At 40.3% G+C, this 26,023-nt stretch overlaps 1 protein-coding gene across 3 annotated transcripts in view; it reads left to right on the top strand.

The window, feature by feature from the left end:
- ANKRD44 (ankyrin repeat domain 44) overlaps positions 1-26,023 on the top strand; it is a 320,963-nt gene that overhangs the window by 280,673 nt on the left and 14,267 nt on the right. For all 3 annotated transcript variants that reach the window (XM_055398457.2, XM_055398458.2, XM_088828639.1), the window contains exons 17-21: positions 4,413-4,484; positions 14,665-14,866; positions 19,923-20,010; positions 21,920-22,037; positions 23,330-23,546. In XM_055398457.2, coding sequence (XP_055254432.1) covers positions 4,413-4,484; positions 14,665-14,866; positions 19,923-20,010; positions 21,920-22,037; positions 23,330-23,546 — 697 coding nt within the window. The remainder of the gene's footprint in view (positions 1-4,412; positions 4,485-14,664; positions 14,867-19,922; positions 20,011-21,919; positions 22,038-23,329; positions 23,547-26,023) is intronic.

Below are 26,023 nucleotides of genomic sequence, written 5' to 3' on the forward strand. Positions count from 1 at the left end.
CACTCCTACATGTTATCTAGTCTTATTGAACTTAAAGCTTTTGGTGTTGTACTCACTGTTCTCACAAGCTCATTCTTCTGCCTGCATAGTCCCTTCTGTCTTTGCCTGGCAGACTCCTACCATCCTGGTCTCAGGGTAAAGTTTCCTTTACAGAGGAGTCTTCTTTGACCCCCCCAAGGTTATGTCAGGTACCTCTTCCTTCATATTCCCATAGCATCTTGCATCCTAGCTCTTGCCTCACAGTTTTCACTTCCTGTTAACTTCTGTGGATTCCCCACTAGCTTCAAAGCTCTCCCAGCCAGGTCAGTGACCACATCTACTCGCTGCACAGTTGAATCTGTTTCCTAACCCAGGGTCCCCCATATAGATGACATTATGCAAATGACTGAAGTAAAGCATCCCATGCTATTAGGATGATCAAGGTACACATGTAGAAAAATGGTCTTCCACAGTAAATCTTCTGGGAATATGGCTGCTTTGTGACTATAAACAGTATATTGTCTTCTTGCTTCTGTTCATCGTGTTTGTAATAATAGTGGAAATGATTCTGTGTTCCTTTGATTAAAAGTTCATTCTAGGACAGGATTTGGAGTTGGTACACACTGTCAATTCCAGGAAGTCTTGCAGGTGATAATGTTGCAAAACAAAGCAAAGAACAGCTGTTTTCTAGCCTTTTCAAGCAGTTGAGGCTGCTTTTATTTCAACTTTGTACAGCAGATTGGTTTTTAAAGTTATTTGCTTTGAAGTTAAAATGAAATTTACCCTCATTATTCTAATGTGTCATAGATTGCTTCAGTTCCAAATTCTATTCTCACACTAATAAAAACAAACATATAATGCCTCATGCTTCTGATATCATTATTTGTATTATTTTGCTTGGAAATTTGAAATTGTGTGCTTTTAGATGATCAATTTTACATTGATATTTGATCTGCCAGAGAATGCAACCTCTTTTTTTTTTTTCACATGCATTGGCTAGAAAGAAGTTCTAGCCACAGAAATAGAACTAGAAAGAGCCACAGAACTAGAACTAGGCCAGGTCTAGGATGGACCTACCTAGGGGTCTGTGGACATCATTCTAGTAAATGAAAAGAAATGTTCATCACTTTTATTCCAAACATAAATAGCTTTAGTGTTTTTATTACAAAACCAATATACATTTACCAAAAAAAAAAAAAAAAAACAGAAAAGATGAAGAAGAAAATAAAAAGCATCTATACTCCCACTTTTAGGCTACTGTATTAAACATTTTAGGGTATATGTTTCTCACATTTTTTTTCTGGATATGTAGACATATCAATACAGTTCTTGAAATGAAAATGGTATCTTTCCACACATATGGCTTTAAAATATGTTTTTCCACTTGACAGGTTTCTCTTTTACAGGAGAAAATTGAATAAAGAGCATGTTAGGAAGTTTCGCTTTCTAGTGTACTGAGTGGTGTATTTTCCCCTTCTCCATCCCTCATTAAGAAAACTTAAATCTGTATTACTTTTTGAATCAGCCAGGTTCATTTGAAGGAAACTTTTAAGCCATGCTAGCTGTTTTAAGCAGAAAAACAGAAAAATTTTAAATTTGATATTTTAAAAAACAGGTGTTTATAATATTGTTGGGACGTCTAGGAGAGGGGACCCTAGGCTGATCCTCCAGAAATAAACCTGAACTGATGAACTTGGATTGTCAGGGCTTCTGCCCCCTCCTCATGACCAGAGAGATAGGGAGTCAGAAAGCAGCTGTGGAATGGCTGCTCCATGGACACATCACCCCAGCTGACACACAGGAACCAACTTGTCACTGTCACCACTATTGGCCCTAGAGCCACACAGCCTCTGCTCGATCCACACTGTTGCAAATGGCTGCCTGGATCCCTGTGTCTTGCTTCTCTACCCTCACTAAGCCTGTACACAGGAAGCTGAAAGACACACTAAAGTCCCCACGACTCTGCTTAGCATCAGAAATCGAAGATGTCCTTTACTCAATTCTGTCTCTAACATTTCAAATGAGTGCATCTAATTGGCAGAACCTAAGTCATGCCTGGAATCCTAGTTCAAGGAAGTCTAGAGAATGTAGTTTTGAGCTTTCCAGTCCCTGCAGTATAAGGCAGCCCAAGCCCATCAGTCAGGAGGCTGGAGCAGACATTGAGTATTGCCGTATTCACACTCGTCGAGGCTCCGGGTGTCGGGGTTTTGTCTTCTGGATGCATCACTAGACAAAGAAGGACTAGATGGCAACATAAAGAGGGATGGTTTATCAGAAGTGGTGATATATACCATTGCAACTTACTCAATCCATCATTATTGCCATTACTCTTTTTTTCCCATATAAACAGTGTCTTGATAAACTGCTTTTCGCAGAGTCACTAATAGCCTCTGTTTTCCTACACACAGTGGGCAATTCTCAGGCCCCATTTTACTTGATCTGTCAGGACTTTTGACATGGCTATGCATTCTCTCATTAAAACTCTTTCTTCACTTGGTTTCCAGAACGTCATGCTCTCCTGATGTTCTTTCTGTCTCACCTTCTCATTCTGAGTCTCCTTGCTGGTTCCTCCTCATCTCTGTAACTCAGTGCTGAGTGCCCCAAAATTCAGTCTCTCTTTTCTGCTTAACTCCCTGGCTCATCCCACCCATTCTTATGGCTTTAAATATCATGAAGTCCACACCCATGTATCCAACGGCTGCTTGATCAGCATGTGTGTTTATAAGCTTTAAAAACATCTCAAACATAACATTTCCAAAGTTGAACTTCTGCTTTTTCCCATTATGTATATTCGACTCACTTCTCCATTTCAGTTCATGGATCAAATTCCTGAGCGTCATCCTTTCTTTCTCTCTCTTGCATTCACATTCAATCCATCAGCAAATCCTGTTGATTCTGTCTCCCAAAATATCTACAATCCAACACTTTTCTCCACCCCACTGCTCCAAGCCAGTGCTCTTTCTTTCTTGGACTTTTTCCCCAACCCATCAGTGGTGTCTGTGCCCTCCCTAGAGTCTAAAAGTTAGAACAAGTCACCCCTCTCCTCAGAGTACACCAGTGAAATTCTATCTCATTCACGATAAAAGTCCCAAACTTTTTACAGCAGCCCAAAGGCTCCTTTTTACAGCAGCCCAGAGGCTCCTGCCCTCTGTCTCTCTCATTTCCTTTCCTGTTATCCTCATCCTTGTTCCCCGTCTCATTAATGATCGTAAGCATCTCTGCCCCTAAAGGACTAGGCAATTGTTTACCCCTCTGCTTGGAATGCACTTCCCCTAGATACCACATGGCTCTCTTACCACCTCCACACTTTGTTTAACCATCACCTGCTCAGTAAGACCTTTCCTGATCTCATATTTAAAGTTGCAAACTGACCTTTCTCCCAGCCTTCCAAACTCTTCTCTGTTTTTTCTTCACAGTACCTATGGCTTTCTAAATAATTACATAATTTCTTTCATTTTTTGCCTGACACCCCACCCCCTTGAGAAAATGGATCTCTAAATATACTATTGAGTCTTCACTGCCTGGAGCCGTGTCTGGGCACATTTTTTAAATGAATACGTTTCTTTATACATGTGTCATTGTGTGCTTGTCTAATTATTTAGTAGGAATTAATTCCTGATGTCAAAGGTATGCACAAACTTGCCCAGAAAGGTTTTAACAATTTGTTCTTCCAACAAGAGTCAATGAAAATGTCTTTTACTGATACCCTCACCAACATCATGCCCTCATCCCGCTATTCTTTCCATTCCTTGAGCTCTCTCTGTTCATCCCCACTTGATATATTTGCATTAATCCCTCCCTCCTCCCAGAATGCTCTCCAGCCACAATTCTTCCTGTTACTGAAGTCCCACTTTAACTGTTACCTCCTTGGATAAGCCTCCCCTGGCCGTCAGCTGTAAAAAGTTTCCCAGTCACTCCATTTCACATCACCCTACTTTATTTTCAGTATAAGCATATTTCACTACCAGATTATTTTCTTATGTGTATGTTTGTTTGTGTTCTCTCTCTAGAATGTAAGCTTCATGAAAATAACAGTTTCATAAGTCTTTTTCAACAGTATCTCCAGTAAATATGTGTTTGATAGTGGAATAGACCCTGGGTATTGTCATTTTTTGATTATGACTAACTACTGGGTGGGAAGTAGATTTAACAAGAATTATTTTTCTAGACTGGTGAAGCTGAGCAATTTTTCAAGTATGAAAGCTGCTTTTTTAAAAAATAACAAATGCTAAGATGACATAGAAGTTGAAATATTCAGTTAGCATATTTGTTTTAGATATGCTATATCTGATTTCTTGTATTTCTGATAAGTTGCATGATTTCTTAAGTTTCTGAAGCCTCCTTTCTCATTTATGTCAACATTAGTATCCATAAAGTAGGATTCCTTCTGCAGATTCTATTCACATACTGTTGTTTTCTTTTCCTCTCCACAGCTTTTGGAAAGAACCAACAGTGTTTTCGAAGAGTCAGATTCTGGTGCTACCAAGAGTCCGCTCCATTTAGCTGTAAGTGAGATGCTGTGGGTAGCTTCACCTTGTTACAAAAGAACCCTGTGTTCCCAAAACTAGGCTGCTCTTAAAAGGAAAGCATAACAATGCAGTAATAACTCATAATGAAAACAATACATCGGTAAAGCCTCAGGCAGCAGAGACAGAGTGTGTCTCCAATTCCAATCCCAGTTTCACCCACTGGTGACTTTCATATCACTCACCTTGTCTGAGCCTTGATTTCCCCATCTGTAGAACGAGAACAAAGGAAAAGAGACAATGTGCGTGGAGCCCAATCACAGTACTCTTAATAATGATTGTTACAAATTTTAGCAGTCTTTAAAATTATTATCTAGTAATAATAATTACTAACCGAGGAAATGTTTTATTTTTATTTTAGAGATGTAAATATAGACAACAAGCATTGAACTGTAGATAATTGAATACCATAGTTAAAAACTTGTGAGATATTTAAACATAAACTTATGAGAGCAAGATGAAAATATGCATGAAAGCAACTCTGCAGCTTCTGCTGAGGCTTGAAATCAAGGTCATAGGAAGAATCATACCCTGCTTCTTGTATCTGGTGAGATTTGGGAGGGAGGTGAGAGTGAAAGTGTTAGATGTTAAGTCGTGTCCCACTCTTTGGGACCCCATGGACTGTAATCCACCAGGCTCCTCTGTCCATGGAGTTCTCCAGGCAAGAATACTGAAGTGGGTAGCCATTTCCTTCTCCAGGAGATCTTTCTGACCGAGGAATCAAACTCTGGTCTCCGACACAGCAAGCAGATTGTTCACCATCTGAGCCACTAGGGAGGTGAGCAGAAGTTATTCTGTCACCAGTAAAGCTTCCTCTCCACATCCCGTCATTGAAAGGAAATGCAGTAGCTCAGAGTGAGAATCACCAAACTCTCCCTGGGGGTGACAGAGCTGAGAAGTTCACCACCACTCTATGTCTGTGAAGGTCTTGCTAATCGACAGCTGTTCCCTAGAAACCTCCCGGACTGACAACAGCCAGCTCACCTGCACAAGGCACTGATGAGTTGTGAGACCTCAGTACAGGGCCATAAAGATGTTTGGATGCAGCTAGAGACTGGATACTGGGAAGAGTAGGATGCTGGGTCTGTATGTTTAACAGTTACGACATTACACTCAGTACCACGCACACATAAGCACTTTTTCAGTTTCATTCTGATGCAAAATTGAGATGGAGATTTTGGAGAGCTGAGAGGAGTATTTTATTGATGGACATACATAGGAATTCAGGCAGAGTAGGAAGGGATGAGGACTGGGATGAACTGAGGCAGGTAGGAATGTAGGTAGGAAGGGATGAGGCCATCCCATGAGGATTGGGATGTACTGATCACACTCCATGGAGCCTTTCTCTCCTTGCTAGTCTCCTCAGGTACTCACCAGCCCATCTGCCAGCATCTCACTCACCACCCTCTGCCACATCTACCGACATAACCACTGTATGCACAGTGATAAATATGCACACGCCGAGTCCTGTGAAAGCAGGCTAACATGTCCATGAGTCTTTCTTCTGGACATGGGCTTAGAGTAGAAAAGGTGGGTGGATATTTATATGTATAAAATTTCATACCAATTGTCTCTTAGTACAATCACTGCAGATGGTGACTGCAGCCGTGAAATTAAAAGATGCTTGCTCCTGGGAAGAAAAGTTATGACCAAACTGGAAAGCATGTTAAAAAGCAGAGCCATTACTCTGCCAACAAAGGTCCATCTAGTCAAAGCTATGGTTTTCCCCGTATCGTGTATGGATGTGAGAGTTGGACCATAAAGAAGGTTGAGCACCAAAGAACTGATGCTTTTGAACTATGGTGTTGGAGAAGACTCTTGAGAGTCCCTTGGACTGCAAAGAGATCAAACCAGTCAATCCTAAAGGAAATCAGTCCTGAATATTCACTGGAAAGACTGATGCTGAAGCTCCAATGCTTTGGCCACCTGATGCAAAGAACTGACTCACTGGAAAAGACCCTGATGCTGGGAAAGATTGAAGGCAGGGGGAGAAGGGGACGACAGAGGATGAGATGGTTGGATGGCATCACTGGCTCGATGGACATGAGTTTGAGCAACTCTGGGAGTTGGTGATGCACAGGGAAGCCTGGTGTGCTGCAGTCCACAGGGTTGCAAAGAGTTGGAAACGACTGAGTGACTTAACAAAAAATAAAGCAGGTTGCTCTAAAGGTTGACCCTAGAACCTCTGCCCAGCCATCTGCTGGGCCTGGGGAAGTTTGCCCAAGGCTGGGCATTCACAGAAGCTCTAGCTGCCCTAAGAGACGCCTATCAGAAAGGTTATCTCAGAATTCTCATGTCCTTTGACAGTGTGGTTGATTGCATTGCTAAGACCGCTGGTAATCTGAGAAGAGACCTTCTTAGCTTCCAAAAATTTTATAATCTCTCATTCTTTTTCTTTTTTCTTTTAAAAATTATTGAGTGCTTGCTGGATACTAGGTGTTCAGCTAAGTATGATGGGTTTCTAGTCATAAAAAGACAGGGTGGTATGGTATCACTGGAGAGAGATGGGCTTGGGTAGTTCTCCAGCTGGCAGGGGTCTAGTAAGCACCCCCTGGAAAGAGGGGGTCCCAGCCAGCAGTCTTCTCATTAGCATCTCACCTGGACATGGTTTTCCCATCTGTAAATTAAAAAGGAGTGAGTTAATTAACAGTCCCCAAACCCTTTCCAGCTTGTTAATTTGTTCTATGATCTTGGGCAAAAACTAACCTCCTGTGTACTCAGTTTCCCCACCCATTATATGGGGAGAATCGCAGTATCTCTGTCATAGGGCCGTAGTGGGGATGACACGTAATGCATGTAAAGCGGTTAGAACAGCACCTGGGGCTTATGTGGAATCAGCTGAGGCTTCATCTCTGCTCTTAGTAACATCAGCATCATTCTTTCCTTTGACATGCACTGACTGTGCATGTGCCAAGCACGGTTTCAGAAGCTGCAGAGATAGCAGTAAACAAAACCCAACCACTGTTTTTGTAGGGTGTCCAGTCTAGGAAAGATAGTAGGCAAGTAAATAGACAACATAGCAGATGGTCAGAAGTGCGTGCTGCTCATGCTACAAACAGGAGCAGTGAGGTAGCATCAAGGTGGCAGACAGGGTGATGTTTCTCACAGCATAGAATCTCCTGTTTGAACAGCAACTCGATAAGCTACCCATTTGGTCTCTGACCGAAGAGTGTTCTGGGCAGAAGCGCAAAGTCCCTGGTATGAGCATCTTGGCGTGCTCCCAGAACAGCAGGGCCACCGTGGCTGAAGCAGAGTGATGAGGGGAGGGTGGGAGAGATGAGGTACACATATTGTCAGCGGGTCGGGGAGTGTGGCACGGAGGCAGGGTAGGGCCTCAGACTCCAATGGGAACTTTGACTTTATTTCTGACACAGTATGAAACATTTGGAGGATTTTGAAGAGACAGATGATGTGATATGGTTTTTATCTTAAAAGGATCACTCTAGCTTCTGTGTTGAGTTTAAATTGTCAGGGAACAAAGCAGAAATAAGACAACCATGGTAATGATGACTTTGATGGGGTTATAGCAGCGGGTTAATTCTAAAACGGTTTTATATTTTTCCCTGTAAATGCTAACACTTTTTAAAGAAATTAGTATTTGCTCCAAGAACCCCACAAGTATGCCCATCACCCTCCCTAGGACCTTCTGTAGCAATTAACTTGATTAAAACTCAAGACACATTATTTCTTCCATGGACGAGTGTACAATGAAAGAGAACCAGATGCCCCCAGACCTTGACTGCCCCCAAGAAACCTGACCTGCCTTGAGTTACTGTTTCCTGGCTGAATGATTCAAGTCTCCAGGGTTATCCGCCCAGTGAATTTCATAAGCATTTCATCCACTTGAAAAAAATTAAATTGAGAAACAAGGCTATGCAAATGAAAGGCTCCAGCTGTCGAGTTTTCCAGATGGACCGGTTGTTTCATGGATTCTGCTGAGATTCCAGATTCTTTCTCCTGCTGCCCTCAGTTCCAATCTAAAACATTTAAAGAAATTAATCATGTTTAATATTTAAGTTACTTAATGAGATATTTTAAAGTCTTTTGTAAAAAAAATTGAAATGTTTGCTACCTCTAGTGAAGGCTTAAACTGGGTTATCTATTGAAAGCCAAAACACTACATGCATTTTGAACCAACATATTTGTTCTTTTGCGTGATTACTTCTTCCTTGAGTTATTTAAGAAATTATTTGTGGAAGTACCCACTGAACACCTGATTTAGGGTGGGAATAGTACGAGCTTGGTTCATCATGCACTGCCGACATGAGAAAGATCTTCTTTCCTGACTACTTGAACCTCTTTCAGAGAACTTGAAGTTTTATTGTATTCTTTTTTATAGACTTTAAGAACCACATAACTACCTAAAGATAGAGTCATGCATTTAGCCATAGAATAGAGTTCCATATTACATGGTAGTTTGTTTCTAGTGTTAAGCTCTCAAGTGTGAAGGTAAGTGAAAATTCTTGTATTATCAAGTTTACCTTTATTATTTCTCTTAAATTGCCCTGGATGTTTAGTATACATAGTTTTATGTCTTCAACTCTGTATAGTAATGCTTTTGCATACTAAAATTCAAGAGATGTTCAGTTCAGTTCAGTCGCTCAGTCGTGTCCAACTCTTTGCGACCCCATGAACCACAGCATGCCAGGTCTCCCTGTCCATCACCAACTCCCAGAGTTCACTAAAACTCATGTCCATCGAGTTGGTGATGCCATCCAGATGTAGGTTTGACTAAATGAAGAGACAAGGGGAATTCTATTCATAAATCTGGCCTTTCAACCATCCTCTCTTTGAATTTTCAAGTGCCTGATACAGAAGAAAACATGGACTGGAATTCTGAAGCTTTCCTTCAGCAGGTTTCACTCTATCTTATTTTGATGTTAAGCCTCTTTATGCTGTGCTCCTGTGTTCAGTTGTGCCCAACTCTTTGCGACACCATGGACTATAACCTGCCAGGCTCCTCTATTCATGGAATTTGCCAAGAAAGAATACTGGAATGGCTTGCCATTTCTTACTCCAGGGGATATTCCCAACCCAGGGATCGAACCCACATCTCCTGCAGCTCCTGCATTGTTGGTAGACTCTTTACCCGCTGAGCCATCAGGGAAGCCTGAAAGTAAAGACCATCAGATGACTTAGGTTCCAGCCCTGTTATAACATTAACTATATGACCACCTTTAGACCACCTTGAGTCAGAGGACTAGAAAGTTTTATACTTCAAAGTAAACTTCAAGTTGCTATGGTAAAGCAAGAACATTCTTTGTATTCACTGGCAATCCATGAACTGAATACGCAGAATCTTGTGAGACAGCAAATAAAATAAGCATGATCTAATGTGGAAATGAAATATACTTGGAAATATCTAAAGAATGAAATGGCAGTAGTAAATTTAACACATGTAAATGGATTTATTTGTTGTGAGAATGAAAAGGAGAAACTTCAGGGGTCTTTTACAGGAGTTAAGTTCTTAGGTGAGTACTTAAGTGCCCTGAGATGTAACTCTGCAGTTCTGAACAGTGCTGATCCCTCCACATGAGCTTCCTTCCTGCATACATGTCTTTTTGCCCTGAGTTTTCTCTTGATTAATCTAAATATGTTAGCCATCGTGCTTTGTAGATAGGCCTACAGTTTATAAGTTTCCAATTCTACTTTCCTAAAGTCAAATAACAGAAAGTATAAATGTTTACTATCTTTGTCATCATAGTCATCTGGAACCTGCTATTATCTATGTGGACTCATCTCCCTTTGATGTAAAGTCAGGATTTCTACATAAACTGAGTCACTACCATTACAATTTAAAATGAGAAGAGGTGTTACACAAATTCAAGTTCAAATAAGCGACAGACTCAAGCCCAGGGGTCAAGTGAGATAGATTGACTTATCTCTAATGTAGATGCTCCACCTTTATAGGAGGATAGGTGCACCCAAGCTGGCTTAAACTGATGGCATGAGTTGATGATCGCTGAAACTAGATGATGGATATCTGGGAATTCATGATACTATCCTCTCGTCCTTGTATAAGTTTGAAACTCCCTATAATAAAAAAGATAAATGTATACCTTATGGCCCTGTTGCACGCTTTCTGTAGATGCTCACAAGAAGCCCGCCGCTCAGGCTCTGTGCTATCACTGAGAATTCCAGCTCCACCATGGAAGGCTGTGTGACCATGAGAGCGTTGAGTAACATCTGTGCCTTCTGTGTTCTTGTCAGTAACAATGGGAGTAACAGAAACATCCAAGCCATGGGTTGTCCTAGCAAATAAGGTGCTGTATGTTCAGTCCTGCCTGACACACAGAAAGTGCTCCGTGAAATTACCTGTTGCTTCTGAAGTTAGATTAGACTAAAGGCTTTCCATCTTAGGTTTCTGATTCACTATTTGTTATTCAGCTCTCTGACCCGTTACATGTAGGCACAAAAGTATTTTGAAAGTCAGTTAAATGGAATTACTGGGAAAGATTTTTAAGACATTGCCTAAAAGCATAGATACTAGTGGTCACAGATTCTGAGTTTCAAATCCTGACTTTGTCACTTACTAAGTGATCTTGGATGAATTCATTATCATTGCTTGATTTGTATTTTGTCTATAAAAAGGATGTTTGCAAAGATTAGCACTCAACACAGTGCCCTCAATAAATAGTTGCTATTTTAAAAATATATTCTTATCACTAATACTAATGAATGATAATATAATTATATTCGTTCATTTATTCCTCAACTTATTTGTTGAGTGTCTACTCTGTGCTATGCATGAGTCTAGGATACAGCAGTGAGCAATACACACCAAGTACCTCCAATCTTAGATAACAAACTAATAGATATGTAATAAGTATCAAGTGATAATAAATCCTATAAAGATAAAGCAAGATACGTGGGCTGGAGAGTGCCTTGTGTGTTGAGGAACAGGGTAGTGATCTATTTTAACTGGGCTCTGGGAAGCCTCTCCGGAGAAGGCAATGGCAAGCCACTCCAGTACTCTTGCCTAGAAAATCCCATGGACGGAGGAGCCTGGTAGGCTGCAGTCCGTGGGGTCGCTACGAGTCAGACACAACTGAGCGACTTCACTTTCACTTTTCACTTTCACACATTGGAGAAGGAAATGGCAACCCACTCCAGTGTTCTTGCCTGGAGATTCCCAGGGACGGGGGAGCCTGGTGGGCTGCCATCTATGGGGTCACACAGAGTCGGACACGACTGAAGTGACTTAGCAGCAGCAGCAGCAGCAGCAGGGAAGCCTCTAGATAAGGTAATGTTTGAAGCAGAATTACCAAAAAACCCATGTGGCTCTTAGAGGCAGAAGAACTCTCCAGGAAGGGCAAGCAGAAAGTACAGATGCAATGGCCCAGAGGAGAACATACATTCTTTAATCATCATAGGGAGTGGGGAGGGGAGGCTAGTGTGGTTGGAACAGGGTGAATGAGGGGCCATGCTGATGATCAAGGTTGAAGGAAGCCAAATCCTAAGGGTCTGAATAGTCATGGGAAGTTTTGGTTGTGTTATCAATGAGTTTTCATCGAGGAGTGCTATGTCCAACTTGAGTTTTCAAAGATTTCATCTTGTGGCTGTTCAGTAATAGTTTGCTGGTGGCTCAGACAATAAAGAATCTGCCTGCAATGCAGGAGACCTGGGTTTGATCCTTGGGTTGGGAAGATCACCTGGAGGAGGGCATGGCAATCCACTCTAGTATTCTTGCCTGGAGAATCCCCATGGACAGAGGAGCCTGGCGGGCTACAGTCCATGGGGTCACAAAGAGTAGGACACAACTGAGCGATACAACACAGCACACAGCAAGGATGGGAAGGGAAGCTTTTACCATCGTGGCAGTGGAGGATGTGGTATAGTGAAGAACTGGATAGATTCTGGATATATTTTAGAGAAGAAGCAGAGATGATCATGGCTTGAAAGTAGAGATGACCATACCATTGAGGGCTACTAGTTACCCAACACCTGTGTGCAAATTATAACAGATAGCTATAACAAATAGCTATGGATAGCTGTTTCCTGCCAGATGCCTGACAACCTGATGACACCTCTGTTGTTGAGCAAAAACATGTCCCTTTCTTTCAGCAGACACACCCCTGTACCAGGGCATGGCAAGACAGTGGGGCGAGATGGGGAAACTAATTTTAGCACTCGCTTGCCCCAGTGTTTCAGAGCTCTTGTGCAGGGCCACAACCCTGGGCTTAAGAGGGAAGACCAAAATGACTCCAAAATTTGGGACCTGAGCAACTAAGAGAGTAAAACTGCCATTTACAGCAATGGAGCAAATTTTAGGAGGAAAATTAAGAACTCATTTTGGGACACGTTAAGCTTGAGATGTATAGTAGATATTCAAGTGGAAATTTCAATAGGCAATTGAAGATACAAGTCTTATAAAGTAACTGGGATATAAATTTGGGATTCATCAGCATATGAGTTATTATACTACACATATATATGTTTAATATATAACATAATAACCATAATCATTCATAAAAATAACATAGCGAGAAAGTTTTATAAATGATTCCTTTTAGTACTCTTAAATCTTTTAATCTGGTTTTTTTTATTGTTGTGGTTGATATATATAGAGAAAAACATTCAAGTAGTTTTTAAAAAGATAAGTTAAAATAAGTCCATTTGTTCATTACTTTACCTCTCATTTCTAGAGTAATCACTGTTAAGTTTTCTTTGTATCTTTTACAATTTCCTATGAATACAGAAATATACATGGATATGAGTATATCTGAGTATATTTGCTTTTCATACAACAAAATCGTATTTATTATTTGCAACTTAGTTTTTTTTAAAAAATGTTTGATAGAGTTTGACAAATCACCCTTCACAAATGTTACGCCAGTCTATACTGCCACCAACAGAGTGTAGATTGATTTTCTCCACCATGTCTTAACTAATACTGGACATGCCCAGACTTAATCACTGCCATTTGGTAGTTTAAAAATAGTACCCTAAAAATTTACATGCTTTTTTCATATGTTTATTGACCTTTTCTTTTTCTGTGAGCTGCCTTTTCATACCCTTTGCACATTTTCCTAGTTTTTAAAATGGCTTATAGAAGCTCTTTGTGTATTAAAGAAATTAGTCCTTAGTCTGCATTAAGCATTTTTTCAAATAAATTGTGCCTAGGGTGATTGCTGCAGTAGAAAAATAGCATAGGAGACATGAGAGGCGACTTTGACTGCTGAAGCCACTGGGAACAGACTTTTCCTCTGTCTCCTCCTATACTTCCCTCCACCAACCATCCCCCACCCCCACTGTATTCTTGTTTTTTTTTATTTCAGTGTCCTTGACCTTGTTTGTGCATATGCAGTTTTTTACCTTATAGACTTAGTAAAAATTTCCTTTCAGACTTTTAGTTTTGTGTTTTAGTAGTATGAAGCCTCCTAACTTTAACACAGCGTGGGAGCTTACAATAGGACTGAACTTGGCCTTAATATATGGAATATACTTCCATAATTGTGTTTATGTTTTGATTATAATCAATGGAGAAAACAAGAGAAAAGGAAGCATCAACTATGTATTATGCACTATGCAAAGGCTGTGAAATTTTATCTCTTCTCTTCCTCTCTGGAAGGCAACTTTTATTGCTCTTACTTTATAGATGAGGAAACAAACTCTAAGTGAAGTTAAGAAACTCATCCAGGGTCACATGGTTGAAATTTCACATGGTTGAAATTAAAATGTTGGACTGTAACAGAAGATCAGTATGCTTCTGTTGAATTACAAAGTCCACAATGTTTTTAGTGATTTTTTTTTTTCCTCCAGGTTTAACAGAAAAGCCTCCTGAAAAAATATTCGGATCTTACCAATGTGTTTAGGACTGAACTGACAGATAAAAGAATATATTAATTCATTTAGCGATTAGCCTATGTTAGATTATTAGATTAATAGATATAAATATAAGAATACATTGATACATTTAGTACCTTTGGAGTAAATTATTTGACAAAAGAGAAGGAGCATTAAAAAATTTATATGTAACTGTGAGGTCTGTGCATTGTAATTTTTCCATCTAGCTCTAGTTTCAGCTGTGTTTCAGTAATTACGCCATGTGCTCTCTGAAGTAGCCTCCCTCTGTGATCTGGGAGGCTTAGCCCCTCAAATGGACTGTTGTGTGATTTAAGGTGAGCAAGCACTTGAGTTGTTGGTTTCTGCTTTGCAGGCCTACAATGGGCACCACCAGGCCTTGGAAGTCCTTCTGCAGTCGCTGGTAGACCTGGACATCAGGGATGAGAAAGGCCGTACTGCTCTGGATCTGGCTGCCTTTAAGGGACATACGGAATGTGTGGAAGCACTTATCAATCAAGGTGCATCCATCTTTGTGAAAGACAATGTAACCAAAAGAACCCCACTTCATGCCTCAGGTAGGTCTTGTCAGGAGTCTGGTTAAATTAGTTTTGTGGCCCACGTATAAGTTTGAGTAAATGGATGGCGACATCTTCCTTCACCCCAATTTTGAAAATATCCTCTTTCTACGTCAAATATGCCTGTGCTTTTGGCTTACTGTTCATTTAGAGATGATTGGTGTTCTACATCCAGAGAGGCTCTGACCTTCTTTAAAGGCTACTTTTCTTTTTAGAGCAGCTTTAGATTCATAGCAACATCGAAAAGGAAGGTATAGAGGTTTTCCACATGCGCCTCGTCCATCACACATGCATAGCCTCTCCCATTATCAACGTCCCTCACCAGACTAGCGTATTCATTACAGTGGATGAACCTACATTGACACAACATGATCATCCAAAGCCCACAGCTTACATTAGGGTCCACTATTGGTGTTGTCTAATCTGTGGATTTGAACAGATGTCTGATGACATGTATCTACCATTCTGGGCTTCCATAGGTGCTCAGTGGTCAAGAATCCGCCCGTCAATGCAGGAGATACAGGTTCGATCCCTGGGTCGGGGAGATCCCCTGGAAAAGGAAATGGCCACCCACTCCAGTATTCTTGCCTGGAAAATCCCATGGACAGAGGAGCCTGGCAGGCTACAGTCCATGGGATTGTAGAGTCGGATATGACAGAGTACACACACACACGCATATCTATCATTCTGCCCTAAAAGTCCTCTACGCTGCATCTGACCTTCTTAACTCAAAAGAGTGTTCAGAACCTTTGGCCAATGGCAATCACAAAACTTTCTGGAAAGAAAGGGCAAGGTGTATTGTTATTGTCAGATAAATCACATAGAATAAAATCTCATAGCATTTTAAAGCATAAAATCAATATTTCACAGCTACTTCATGAAAGGAATTGTCAGACAGCAGTCTGCTGAGTATGTTATTCTGCAGTCTAAATGTTACTTCTTCACTTTTGCTCTGATTATTTTTTTAATGAAAAAAAATTTTTTTAATTTTTATTTGGAGTACAGTTTCTTTACAGGGCTGTGTTAGTTTCTGCTGTACTGCAACACAAATCAGCTACATGCATGCATATGTGCCCTCCCTCTAGAGCCTGCCTCCCATCCCCCATCTCGCCCATCTCGGTCGTCACAGAGCACCGAGCTGAGCTCCCTGTGCTGTACAGCAGCTTCCCACTAGCTGTCTGTTTTACATATGTTAATGTATATATGTAAGTGAATCTCAGGGATGGGAGAGCCTTGTGGGCTTCCGTCTATGGGGTCACACAGAGTCGGACACGACTGAAGTGACTTAGCAGCAGCAGCAGCTATTCTCTCAACTTGCCCCACCGTCTCCTTCCCCCTCTGTGTCCGCAAATCCATTCTTTACGTTTGCATCTCTATTCCTGCCCTACAGATAGGTTCGTCAGTACCATGTTTCTAGATTTCATATATATGTGTTAATATGATATTTGTTTTACTCCTTATTTTTTTCCTTTTTTAGTATTTATTTTTAATTGGAACATAATTGCTTTACCAACACACTTTTGTTCTGACTCTTGATGCATCGGGTATAAAAATAGTCTTTTAAAAAGCTACATGTATTTTTCAAAAAGTAAGTAATTTGCCTCTTCTGTGATTCTTCTTTAATGCACATTAAATAAAACTGTGTCCAGATACTTCCAGACATATACACAGATGACATGGTAATGTGGAAGAGTTTCTAGCTCAGCTGAGGTACAGTTTTCTTTGGGTTCAGGAGTTCAGTGATAATAGTCTTTGATCAGGATAGCAGATATTATAAAAAGAAGTAAGTATCTTTCACTGTGAAATAATGGATATATTGAGGAAGCAAAGGAATGAAAACAGTTTTCAAAAGACTTTGTGATTCTTGTACTTGGGAAAATTTTCTCAGAATGTTGGACTTCATGGAAGCATTGCCATCCACATTTCTGAATGTTTAAACCACTGAGGAAAAATAGTACAAAGATTGAAAAAACATGGTGTTGCTTAATTATCTGAAAACAGTTGTTCCTGGAAAAAACTTTAGCCATGAGGTCAGCAGTGTAAATTATAAATTCTTATTTCCCATCACATTTAGTCTTCTTGGTAAGTATTATTATAAAATTAGTATTCTAGGCATTCTTGGTATTACCATATAGTTTACATTTAGTTCTCCTTTTAAAGTTGCCTGTATTTAATGCCAGCATCCTGCTTTAGTTACCGAGTACTTCCTGACACTTACAAAGGACCCATTTTGGTTGTGGAAAATCGCTCTTGTGAACAAGTCAACAATGAAGAATAATCATTGTCATTCATTTGCCACTGTGATAAAGGCTGTAGTCCAATGGAGCCCCCTAGTGGTCAACAGGACTCGCTCCTTCTGGGTGTCCCCCTTGCAGTTCGTTGGGAAGGTGCAGGCTCGCATTTGATTTTATTCTCCACAAAATGTCTGCTGTGCAGAAGCTTTAGCCTGTGCTTTGAGAATCTGCTTTTCCAGAATCTTTTCCAGCTCATCTGAGAGGTCAATTTTTTGTTCCAAATCCTGAGAGTACTGTGAGGAGCAGGAGCCAGGATGGATTTTAGAGGGTTTGGCGTAGATGGTTGTAATGACAGTTGTGGTCTTTGAGCAGCATGAAAAATGGCTGTCACTCATAGTCAGGGAGAGGCTGAGCTAATCTGAGACAAAGCTGGATTTGGCAGGGTACAGCAAAAGAAAATGGTAGAATCTTTTTCCTAGAAGGCAACTGGAGGAAAATGTGTGTAGGAAGCTGAGAATTCTAGGGTAGCCACACTTTTAAAATAAGGGGAATTATATTTACTGAGGGCTATTAGCTAAGTTCAGGAAAGCTACTCACGCCCACCTCCCACCATCTCAACCGCACCCGCCCAAGAAAAACACACCACTGTAGCAATTAGTTTGCTCTCCAGCATACTGGATATGCTCAGTCACTTCAGTCGTGTCCGACTCTCTGCAACCCCATGGACCATGGCTCGCCAGGCTCCTCTGTCCATGGGATGCTCCAGGCAAGAATACTGGAGTGGGTTGCCATTTCCTTCATACTGGATGAGTGATATGAATTAGGTGATTTTTCCCCTTTTTCAGTTTAGGCAAAAATAAAAATCCTTGAAATTATTATGATTATGACTATTTGAATTTGAGCATACTCCAGGAGATAGTGGAGGACAGAGGAACCTAGTGTGCTACAGTCCAAGGGATGGCAAAAAGTCAGACACGATATGATGACTGAATAACAACAACAATTTAAAGAATATCAAATTGATATAGAAAAAGGAATCAATCCAAATATGCTGTATTTCATGAGTATTATAAAATAATACCACCTGTAGTATTTAGCTATCAGTCCTCTGCTAATTATTTTCTTTTAAGCATACATTAAACCTCTTGCATATTTCACCAGTGCTAACAGACTTAATGTAATTTTTAAAACAAAAAGCAAAAGAGCAACAACATTTCTACAAGATTTCCTCCTGAGGTACATAAATAGAATGTTGCTGAGAATTAGCTGAATGCAATGGTCTGCAAAATGTGGGTATTATCCCTGTAGTTAATTTGAGTGGTGTTGATGAATGTGAGCTAATTCTAATACGTATTGTCCCTGAAAAATGTGTCGTCATTAAATTAACCTTCTCTCATGACTGGCATGCAATAAAAAGGGCTGTAAAACACAGCTCTAAGAAGAGCCTTTATCAACCTAACATAGCTGCATCTATTCCCTTCTCTCTCTACAACCATAACAAGATTAATGCAATGTATTTTATGGTATTCTTATTGTTCAGAGAGGAAGGTCACGTTCAGAATTTAAATGTATTTGTTCACATTCCTACTCCCTGAGTAGAAAATCATGTCTTTTGCAAGGCGTGGGTTCCATTCAATGAGCTGAAGGAAAGTACCCTACCCCAGGATTATCAACCTGGGAGGTGCTTCCTGACCCTGTGGCACCAGGGTCTTCTTCCTAAAGAATATCATGCCTGGTGCACACAGGACAGGGTGAGTCCCTGGGTTCCACCCCAGGCAATCAAGGCCAACCCAAGATTGGGTCCATGCTTCCTGCCCATTGCCAGTTCCCACCTGGGCAGCTGAGTGAGGAGGGGCAGGGTGAGGGCCTGCTGCCCCCAGTCAGAGCTCAGCAAGGAAGAGAGAGGGGAGCAGAGGTGATAGAGGGTAGGAGGCTTCTGGGAGAAGGCAGAGAAACAGGGGCTTTGATATGAGGAACTCAGATGGAGAAGTCCTCCAGCCCCTGGGGTGGGGGGCCATCTGTGAGTCTTCTGGGAGTGCCAGTCAATCAGTGAGCAGTGAGCCAGTGGCTAACATTGCCAGCTTGAGGTGTGCCTTTAAGTCACCAGACATCAGTCAGAATGTCTACCTCAGAATGCAAAATGATGGGGAAACGAAGCAAACTCTGTTCCCATCTCCCTTCCTCCCCTCCTTCACCTGCTCTCCTCTCCCTCCTCCTCTGCCTGCTCCTCCCCCTTCAACCTTCTTTTAAAAATGACTTGAGATAGACTGGACACAGGAAGATCATACAGAGTTGGGAGACTCTCTTAGAGGAATAGAAAGGTTACCCAGAAAGTGGAGAGAGATGATCGGTTCTATAGGAGTAGATAAGAAAGGATGTCCTCTTTAAGGAAAAAAGCCTGTGTACAGCATCTAGGAAGGAAAGTTAGATGAGGACCACAGTGCCCTGATAGGAAGAAAGTGGAGATGGGTTGGTAACATAAATATTGCCAGCTGTGCCCAGCAGCTGGCACTAGCTGTTCACCTGGGGATGTCCATCAGCAACAATTCAGTTCAGTTCAGTCACTCAGTCTTGTCCAACTCTTTGCAACCCCATGGACTGCAGCATGCCAGGCCTCCCTGTCCATCACCAACTCCTGGAGTTTACTCAAACTCATACCCATTGAGTCAGTGATGCCATCCAGTCATCTTATTCTCTGTTGTCCCCTTCTCCTCCCACCTTCAAGCAACAACTAGAAACCACCAGTTTGAAGTCCAAATAAGTTTTATTTCAGAGGGATTTGTGTGGTCTGTTAAAAGAATGTCCATTATTTTCTTTTTCAGTAATTAATGGTCACACGCTATGTATGCGGCTATTACTAGAAATTGCAGACAACCCAGAAGTGGTTGACATGAAAGATGCCAAAGGACAGTAAGTGTTCTCACACCTGGGGTTGACATTTCAAATCACAACTGATCGGTTAATTTGTTAAACAGCTAGGAGGGCTGAATGCTGAATTGTAGATTTAGCGTTTATACTGGGGTGAAATTGATGGATGAGGGTCCTAGAAGAATGAATTAGCTTTGCGCTGGAGTATATATCCAAGAAAAATGTGTGTGTGTGTGTATCTTGATGAGAAAGAGCTAACTTTTTATATGTGTAGCCTTGTGCTCTGGCTTTTTAAAAATATTTCCTCATTTGTTACTTCTTTCTATTCATTTTTACCCTCTTCTGAAGCTGCTACCATCTCATTTTTAAAATTAGTAATGGAATACGACAGACCTCAAGAAGTTATCACCTTCATAAAAATCCTTCATGTTTTTATTCTTCCTATGTTATTTTTCCCCAAGTATTTTCCATCTGTTAGCCTGTTCTCCCATCCAATCTTCTCTTACGAATAGGAAACGCAAAGTAATAAAGCACTGGTGACTCACCCCAGATATATGAGTTCATGTTGGAGACAAAACTGGACCTCACCTCTTGGAGCCCAGCACTTGGGTCTTTCCTCTGGACTTGTCCTACTTTTCTTTAAGGCAATGGAGCTTTGTTCAAATGAAATACTGAACCGAAATCCAACATAAAAAACTGTAAAAGTAGTTCACAGTTGCTCTGATGGAAACAAAAGCGTCTCTTACATACACACACTCCCTGCTCATATTTGATATTTGACCAATGCTGCATAGTTCTGAAAATGATGAGATTCAAGTGAACATTTTGAGGTGGAACTTTCCTCTGCCCTACTCATATTGATCATTCCACTGCCACCATTCCATGTGGTCATTAGAGACCAGAGGCAGATAGCTTCTTCCAGGTAGTAGATAGCAAATCGGGGACACTCAGAAAATACTAAGCAATTGTCAAAAAGGGAGAGAGACAAAGGAAGAGAGGAAGATGCTCCCACTGGAAGTGATGAGTATTTTTTAATCTTCTTTTTAAAAGCCCATTCAAATCAAAACCCACAATGAGGTATCATCTCATGCTGCTCAGAGGGCCATAATCAGAAAGTCTACAAACAATAAATGCAGGAGAGGGTGTGGAGAAAATGGAACCCTCTTACCCTGTTGGTGGGAATGCAAACTGTTACAACTACTATGGAGAACAGTGTGGAGATCCCTAAAAAACTGGGGATAGAACTGCCATACAACCCAGAAATCCCGCTGCTGGGCATACACCCTGAGGAAACCAGAATTGAAAGAGACAGAGACACGTGTACCCCAGTGTTCATCACAGCACTGTTTACAATAGCTAGGACGTGGAAGCAACCTAAATGTCCATCAGCAGACAACTGGATAAGGAAGTTGTGGTACATATACACAATGAAATATTACTCAGCTATAAAAAGAACTGCATTTGAGACAGTGCTAATGAGGTGGATGAAATTGGAACCTGTTATACAGAGTGAAGTAAGTCAAAAAGAGAAACACAAAACTGTATACTAACACATATGGAATTTAGAAAGATGGTAACGACGATCCTATATGCAATACAGCAAAAGAGACACAGATGTAAAGAACAGACTTTTGGACTTTGTGGGAAAAGGCGAGGGTGGGATGATTTGAGAGACTAGCACTGAAACATGTATATTACTGTATGTAAAATAGATGGCCAGTGCAAGTTCAATGCACGAAGCAGGGCACTCAGAACTGGTGCTCTGGGACAACCCCAAGGGATGGGGTGGGGAGGGAAGTGGGGGGGGTGGTTCAGGATGGGTGGGACACATGTACCCGTGGCTGATTCATGTCAATGTATGGCAGAAACCATCACAATATTGTAAAGTAATTGTCCTCCAGTTAAAATAAATTAATTAAAAAATGAAAGCCCAATTTCTCTCTTTTCCTAGAACCCCACTAATGCTTGCAGTAGCATATGGACACAGTGATGCTGTTTCATTGTTACTTGAAAAGGAAGCAAATGTAGATGCTGTTGACATCATGGGCTGCACAGCTTTACACAGAGGGGTATGTACATCTTCCTTAGCTTTAGTCAAGCAATTCTGTAGTGAACTTGTTTCTTCTTTTTTTTTTTTACCTCCTTATGAATTTTTAGTAAGAAGATTGTTCCCTGAGATAACCAGTTAATCTCAGTCAGTCAAAAAGAAATTACAAAATCTTTTGCAAAGGTAAAATAATGGCAGGTACTCTTAGGTTCTGCTCTTGAGTTGTCATGTTTGACTGTGATAATAGATACATGAACACCTATTTCTGCGAGACTTGGTTCTGCCTTCTGATTGCATGCACATCATAGGAAATTGGCAAAAAAAATTGTAAAGCACAAATAACAAAATCATAATCTCTAGTAATCTTACCTCCTGGAGATAACCACTTTTTGATATATATCACCAGTCTTTTATCTAAATATAGATTTGTTTTAAATCTTAAAAACTGAAGACGCTATTTAGAACCTTTTTTTTCTTATAGTATATCAAGTGCCTTTGTCCATATCACTAAATATTTTTCTGCCCTATCTTTTTTAATCCTCCATTGTGTGCAGGTATTGTAATTTATTCTGATGATTACCTAGTTTTGAGTAACCATGCTATTTTTAATTGTTCTTTGTTACAATGTGGGCCATTTACCACCTGAAGTATGTACTCTGCTGAAATAAGTACACTGTGTGTAATTCTTCATACACACCTGCTGAACTGTTTTTTTTTTTTTTACGTATATCAAGTAATCTAAATGAAACAAAAGCAGAAATCAGGAAACTGTTATTTAAAGATGGGGCTGACCACCATGACCAATGAAAAGAAGAGGAACTCTAAATGTTTAATGCCATAATCATAGATCTTATTTTTTGGGTACTTCCTATGGGCCACACAGCAGCCTGGGAGCCTTTACATATCTCATTAGTCCTCACAACAGCCTATGATGTCATTATTACTATCCCCATTTACAGGTGGGTAAAGTTAGGCATAGAGAGATAAATTAACCTGTCCAAGTTTTACAAGAGGGAGCTAGAATTTAACTCACATCTTCCTGATTTTAAAGCTGATACTTTCCACTGCATCATGATACTTTCCATGGTTATGTTTGGCAAGTCAAGAGATGTTTCTAAAATGCTCGTGTTCATACAGGCCTTTCTCTTATGAATTCCTGCTAGGTTCTGCGTTTCTATTAAGTAGGATAAGAGTCTTTTCCCTTAAGACCTGGGCGTTATGTCCACTTACTTTGAGTCTAACCTCACTTAGTCAACAACTTTGCTTGCTGAGTCTTCTTAGATTTGTGTTGTGTTTTTAATTGCGATGCATCAGATTATGACGGGACATGAGGAATGTGTACAAATGCTGCTGGAACAAGAAGTGTCGATTCTGTGTAAAGATTCCAGAGGGAGGACACCCTTGCACTATGCAGCTGCTCGTGGCCATGCCACGTGGCTGAGTGAGCTGCTCCAGATGGCACTTTCCGAGGAGGACTGTTCTTTCAAAGACAACCAAGGCTACACGCCACTGCACTGGGCTTGTTACAATGGTGAGTTAATTGTCACTTGACTGATTCCAATAGACTTCCTATCCCAACACCACTGTGATCTCAAAGGAGGTGAGAACATAACATGATGCTGTAACCAAGGTATCCAATCTTTCTGCATTCAGATACTGCAAAACAAAAATACCTTTTTATAGAAAATATTTTTCTCTCTGTGGCTACCATGATGCCATATTGGAATGAAAATTCACTTTACGTTTTTTGTTAACCAGCGACGAGTTGACTCACTGGAAAAGACTCTGATGCTAGGAAAGGTTGGGGGCGGGAGGAGAAGGGGACGACAGAGAATGAGATGGCTGGATGGCATCACCGACTCTGTGGACATGACTTTGAGTGAACTCCGGGAGTTGGTGATGGACAGGGAGGCCTGGTGTGCTGTGATTCATGGGGTCGCGGAGAGTCGGACACTACTGAGCGACTGAACTGAACTGAACTGAACTGAACATATAACTCCTCATCAGAACTTCTGATGAACTAACTAGTTTAAATCAGGCTTTCCTTTCTATATGAGATAACCAGGGATTCTACAAGGAATTGAAATAATACAGCTAAAAACAACCAAAACAATATGATATAATAATGTCACAATTGACAGCTGGTAGGTGTATGATTTATCTTTCAACATTGCATTTTTATGTCTCATAGTCCCATTTATTTAGTTACACTTGCTACTGAGGAGATTTTAAATTTTGTGTTTCACTTATTTGAGGAGAAAAAATACAAGGCATGATAATTGTTACATTTCAGAAATACTGAAGCCTCTGAACTAAAATTAAGTCTTCATTTCCAAATTTGGTGTTTATTTTTCATAATTCTCCCTTGAGACTATGAATCAGTATATATGTATGTACATCTTTTTTTAAACTAGAATCATATCACAAATATTGTATAACTTTTCTTATTGTGCACTCAACATTCTATTGCAGATATCCTTACAAATCAATGTGTATCTATGTACATTAATCTTTTTAATAGTTGTATATTTTATAGCAGATAAATAGGTATAGACATGAATGAGTATGAGTGTGTATATCAGAATTTAATATTTATTCAACCAGATCCCTGTTGATGAACATTCAAATTGTTTTTAGGTTTTTTCTCATTACAAACAGTACTGCAGTGTATATGCTCATATCATAGTACTTTATTCTGTTAGATAAATTTCCAGGGGTAAAATTATTGATGAGGGCTTGTATATTTTTTAACTTTACTAAATTATACCATACTGCCTTAGTATGGCATAATTTTTACCCCCACCAAATGTAAATAAAAGCTGTTGTTAGCCCAAGGTGATATCATCTTTTTAATTTTTGTCGATTTGAAGGACAAAAAAAGGATATCTCATTTTATTTTGTGTTTCCTTGTCTAATTGTGTACTGATTTATGTATTTGCATTTCCTCTTCTGGAAATTACTTTTTCCATCTATTGCTCATTTTTTCCCTGTTGAGTTGTTTATCTTTTTTCACACATTTGTAGGAGCACCTTGTCTTAGAATATGAATCCTCTCTATTTATGTGTGTTGCAAAAGTTTTTTTCTCAGTTCACTATTTGTCTTTGCTCCTTGTTGATGATATCTTTTTCCATGTAAAGATTTTGAACTTTATGTAGTTGAATCTGTGAGATTTTTTCTTCTGTGGTATGTAGGTTTACAGTCTTGCTTAAAAAGGTCTCCTACCGCTAAGCTTATATGAATATTTTCCCATATATTTCTTGTTGTTGTTCAGTTTCTAAGTCCTGTCTGACTCTTTGCAACCTTGTGGACTGTAGCACATCAGACTCCTCTGTCTTCCACTGTCTCCCAGAGTTTGCTCAAATTCAAGTCCATATATTTCTTACTCTGCTTCTATTGTTTTGTTTATCCATAATCAATTCTTCTATTAAAAATTTCACTCAGAAACTATGATTATTGGGTCCAGAAAAGTTTTATGGTGCTCTAACTGTATCAATTTAAGATCTTTCATTATGTTTTTATTACGATCCTCTTTTTTTCATTGATTCTGACCTCAGTAAGAGTCACATTTTCTACTTTTTCAGTTTGGTTTTGCTCCCTCCCTGCCATTTGAGGATTGTGATTTTTTTTTTTTTTAATTTACTTGCTAATGGGTAAGGTCTCCCTAACTCCCATGTGAGTTAAGCTGCAAGATCTATCTGGCACTGGAAAACCTACAGGAAGGGGGTGATAGAGTGCCAGTGTTGATTATAACGGCAGGTGGCAAACCTCCCACAGACCACATTTTGGATGGGGTGGGGGTGATAGGTCTGTCTGTTCTAAGACCTCTCCAGGTACAAGCAAGGGAAGGGGAGCAGGCCTCTCCTAAACAATCCACTGGAATCTACACTTCCAGTGTAGTCTTCCAGATTGGAGGTTTAATCTCCCCTCTTCCCAGAATCTCCTTCACTGAGCACTTTGAAACACTGAAAGTCATTCAAGGATCCCCAGTCTTACCTACACAGACCTTTA

Source organism: Moschus berezovskii, chromosome 2 (assembly GCF_049115385.1).
Source record: "Moschus berezovskii isolate FMDL1 chromosome 2, NW_MosBer_1.0, whole genome shotgun sequence".
NCBI classification, from domain to species: domain Eukaryota; kingdom Metazoa; phylum Chordata; class Mammalia; order Artiodactyla; family Moschidae; genus Moschus; species Moschus berezovskii.